Source organism: Alligator sinensis, unplaced genomic scaffold, assembly GCF_000455745.1.
Source record: "Alligator sinensis unplaced genomic scaffold, ASM45574v1 scaffold467_2, whole genome shotgun sequence".
NCBI classification, from domain to species: Eukaryota; Metazoa; Chordata; order Crocodylia; family Alligatoridae; genus Alligator; species Alligator sinensis.
In genome coordinates this window covers 254,994-259,566 of record NW_005842129.1, presented here as the reverse complement: position 1 = coordinate 259,566, position 4,573 = coordinate 254,994, and the positions used below count along the sequence as shown (strand labels likewise).

The window sequence follows — 4,573 nt, the reverse complement described above, 5'->3', positions numbered from 1 at the left end:
TTTCCCTACTGCCAAATTTACAGACCTGTGGGGAGCCCCACAGGCCAGATGACATGAACTCCGTGCATGGGGCCAGGCCAACATGCGGGGGTTGTTTTATAGCTAGATCCAGTGTACAGGGCTGGATGGGTTAAGCATTATTGGTCTAAGCTAGTGTGAACTCTGAAGTGTGACATTCACATGCAGCACAAGATTCAGGCTAGCAGTTCAGATGGGACTAGATTATCTTGCACTGAAATGCTTTGCATCTCATTCACTGCACTTGAGAACCTAATTTTTCTGACCCAGATGGTGACGGTAGGTAATGACTAGAATTGCTGATCCATCACACTGCTCCATGGTGGGTCTGCTCAATGGCCAGTATCCAGTTTCTTGGCTGTTAGCTAGGCTGTGTATGCAGACATTTTTTTTTTAGTAGCAATTTGTCTGGTATGTCCCTTCCTGCTGTCACAGTGAATTCTGGCAGCTGTGTAAAGAGGTAAGTGTTTCATGCTCGACTCTTGTCTCGCTCACTGAGCCAACGTTGAAGAGTAGGTCTGGCAACATATCTGCTGAATGCGTTTTTTTTAATTGCTAAAGGAGTATCATGAGAAGTTCTGTCAAGTCAGTTGTTTCTCAGTAGACACTATTTCCTTATCACAGGCTGGGGACTTGTCAAATGTACCATGCTGGGCATCAGAAGGCAAGGTCAAGACTAACTAGCTCTTTCATGCCAAAGCTTTAAAAACCCCTCTTTTTTTTCTTTGCAGGCTCAAGTACGCATGAGGGGAGCTGGCTTGGGAGCCAAGGGTAGTTCCTACGGTGTTTCTACTGCAGACTCATACAAGGATGCAGTTCGGAAAGCTATGTTTGCCCGCTTCACAGAGATGGAATGATGGTCTTCACTGCCCACAAGGCAAAGAAGCCAGCAAAATACTTGACTCCTCATATGGAACAGACTGTTAAACCCTGTAGCCTTGTGGCACCACTGCATTCTGGCAATGGCTTTTGGGTTAACTATTTAATTCCCTTGGACTTCCTTTCCTCTCAGCATGGAACACTTCCATGTGTGGATCCTTTGAACTGCCACAACTTCATGCTGGAGAGCTCCTGGCTAGACCAAAGGGGATGCTAATCTTTATACATTTTTGTATATAATGTAATGTATTTTATGTTTGGAACTTGTAGTCTAAATGTCACTCCTGTCCTTTTGGAGCAGGTCAGGGATGTGTTAACTGGGTTTGACACTGCTCTCTCTGCTCTACTTCATTGTACTGTCTGTATGTCTTTTTGGAAAGTGTTCCTGTACATTTTGTATGATACACCTTTGTATAGACTTTTTGAAAACTTTGACTCTAGTTCCCAGTTTTGGCTTATTTCCAAAAGTAATACACCTAAAAATGATCCTGGCTTTTTTTTAGTGGAATTGGGTGATAAGCAGTTACCATCTCTGTGACAGTAATTATCCCTTTATAAGTTTGCTTCTCCCTTTGCTGAGGGGTTTCAGTGAGTTTTGTGTCTTGTATCTTGACCTACCTTTATAACTGCTGGGGTTGGGGGTAAGGAAGGAGGAGCATAAGCAGAGAAAGACAGAATGCTTCAGTTACTGAACTGTGACTGACTACCTGCAGCAAGAATTTAACATGCACACTCCTTGGTGTTACAGGCCCCAACCCCAGCTCAACTGTAGTGTGCAGTTTTGCCTTTTAACGGTTCCTGTTGCTCATTGGCAAGAATACTTGCTGTAGTAGACCGTCTAACAGTAGAGCTACATATTGGCCTACTTGTCACTCCAGTGGGAGTACACTACAGTCATTGTCCAAGTGAATTATTGCTTGGAAAACAGTCTGAATTGCTAACTAGTATTCTGATACTTTAAAAATGGGCAGAGGCGAGGTCTCTGCCTTCTACTTCTGCCTGCTGCTACTCCAATTCAAGTAGTGAAGTCCGGATTTGAAAACTTTTAGAGTTAGCTGCCTGACCTAAGTCCTGGTTACCAGCAAGGTGAGGGCATATTTATCCCACATTCCTTAGCCTCAGCTGTGCTTTTACCACTGCCTCTGTCTGCGTCTCTGTTCATTAGTCTGCTACTTATTGAAATAATTAATTGCAGCCCGTGACCATGTTTCTTGTCAGGAGTGAGGCTGTTTGTCAAGCTTTGCAATAGGGCATTTTTGTGGTCATATAGAAAGAGCCAAGATTGCTTTCTTCTTCCTGGAACGTATTTTCCTGCAAACAGGTGGACAAACCCTGCTGTCTCCTTTTAAATGTACAGAGGTCAGAAGTGTAAGGTCTTAGCGCAGGCTTCCTCAGCCTTCAGTGCTCTCCTAGTTTCACTTCCTTGAGGGAAAATAAAGCTAGGGACAGAGGAGGCACCTTCGTTACTCCTAGACCATTAATTCTCAAACCGGGGTGCTGCATTCTTTCAAGGGTCCTGTAGGGTGTCAGGCAATGCTAGAGCAGTGGTTCTCAAACTTTTTTTCTACCAGGACCAATTTGTAAACATTAGTGGCCAGTTCTGACCCAGTCCCCCTCACTCCCTACCTGCTGCCCTCCACCCCCAGGTCACAACCCTCTTGTATGTGGGGAGGGGGGTGCCTCAGCAGTCCCTTGCAGGCTGGAGCTCTGCCAGCCTGCAAAAGAAAGGCCATGGTTTTCCACGTTTTTCTCCTTTATGGGAGAATCCATTTTTAAAGTTTGCTCACAACCCTTTTGGTACATTGTTGCGACCCACTTTTGGTCACAACCTACACGGGTTGCAAAACACTGCGTTAGAGCCCAATTAGTTGCAAAACAAAATAAACCCAAGCATATAGGTTGTAGCAGTGTTAGTCTAAGGACATAGGCAGATAATCAGATTTACCCAAAGAACTGTATCTTTTATTAGACCAACTCATAGTTGGAAAAATTATTTTCAAGCTTTCAGGTATAAATACCCTTCACCAGGGTGATGAAGCATCTGCAGTTGGTGTGTGCTCTTCCTGGATGCGATTGATTAATAGTAAAGAAGCCAGAGGCTGGTCTGTATGCAAGACAGGCAGTCAGTGAAGATGTAAATTGAGGAGAAAGTGGGGCAGGGGGAATGAATGTAGCTGGTAAATAGTGGAGAGGTACCTGGGAAGTCGGATGTTAGGCAGGTTATAATGTGTCATAAATCCAATGTCTATATTTAGTCCATGAATCTTTGTATCCAGTAGTTTGATGAAGTTAAGTTAATAGGCTGGTCTTTGAAAGGTGTTTTGTAAATTCTCTTTAAGGATTAGAACTCAAGAGACTGGAGAGAGAAAGTGGTTTTCTTCTCAGAAATGTGCCTCCGCAGGTAATTGGCTATTCCTTTCTCTGATAAAGTTTCGGTGTGTGTTCATTCTGGTGCACAGTTGTTTGGTCTCCTATGTATTTTCCATCAGGGCATTTGGTGCATTGGATAAGATACATTACACTTCTGGAGGCACAACTGTAAGATCCAGGAATGCTGATCGTTCTATTGTGGGGTATAGTAATTGGGGTGGTGGAGATGTGTTGGCAGGTTTTACATTTCTTGGCATGGCCTGGTCTGGGTCCATTTGGTGTGGTTTGGGCCATAGGAAGTTTGTTTCTGGTGATGAGGTTAGCAAGGTTTGGTGCTTGTTTGAAGGCTAAGATGGGTGTTTCTGGGAGGAAGATCTCTTAAGAATTGGGTCTTCTAGTATAGGTTGCAGTTGTTAGAGGATTTTCTTTATAGGTTCCAGGGAAGGGTGGTATGTCATAACCAGCGGTGTGCGATTCCTTCTGTACTGCAGCAGTTCTTCACGTGGTATCTGGGTGGCTCTTTCAAATGTGCCATCTATCTCTGGAGGAGTATCCTTGAGTTGAAAGCCTTTTTGAGATTTGTGAGGTGGCGATCCCAGGTGTTCTCTGCAAATTCAGTGGTATCTGAGGACTTGGCTGTATATCACAGCTTTCTTGGTGTGTTTAGGGTGATTGCTGATTCTGTGCAAATATGTAAGTTGATCTGTGGGTTTCTTGTATATTGTTTGTATTTTACTTTTCTGGATACTGATTATCATGTCTAAAAAGGAGATTTGGTGCTGGAGTACTCAGGAAATAGTTCGATGGAGGGGAGATGATTGTTCAGTTTCTGATGGAACTCAATTAGAGATTGCAGGATTTCAGTCCAAATGATGACAGTGTCATCAACTGTACCTTAAGTATAGCAAGAGTTTGATGGTGCAGTCTGAGGAATTCTTCCCAGTGACTTATAAAAAAAGGTTGGCATACTGTGGGGCTGTTTTGGTGCCTGTGGTCTGGAGGAAGTGTTTCACAGATGAACCTATGAATTTCACTACTGGATACAAAGATTCATGGACTAAATACAGACATTGGATTTATGACACATTATAACCTGCCTGACATCTGACTCCCTAGGTACCTCTCCAATATTTACCAGCTACTTTCACCCCACCCCTGTCTCACCCACTGACTCCTCAGTTTACATTTTCACTGACTGGCTTTCTTACATGCTTCTGCCTTCTTTACTATTCATTCCATCCAGGAAGAGCACACACCAACTGCAGATGCTTCATCAGCCTGAGGAAGGGTATTTTATACCTGAAAG

At 43.7% G+C, this 4,573-nt stretch overlaps 1 protein-coding gene across 2 annotated transcripts in view; it reads left to right on the top strand.

Annotated features, from left to right (window-relative positions):
* RBM5 (RNA binding motif protein 5) overlaps positions 1 to 1,383 on the top strand; it is a 22,731-nt gene extending 21,348 nt beyond the window's left edge. For both annotated transcript variants that reach the window (XM_025205776.1, XM_025205775.1), the window contains one exon: positions 750 to 1,383. In XM_025205776.1, coding sequence (XP_025061561.1) covers positions 750 to 765 — 16 coding nt within the window. In that variant the 3' untranslated portion in view covers positions 766 to 1,383. The remainder of the gene's footprint in view (positions 1 to 749) is intronic.
* The last annotated feature ends 3,190 nt before the right edge of the window (positions 1,384 to 4,573 follow it).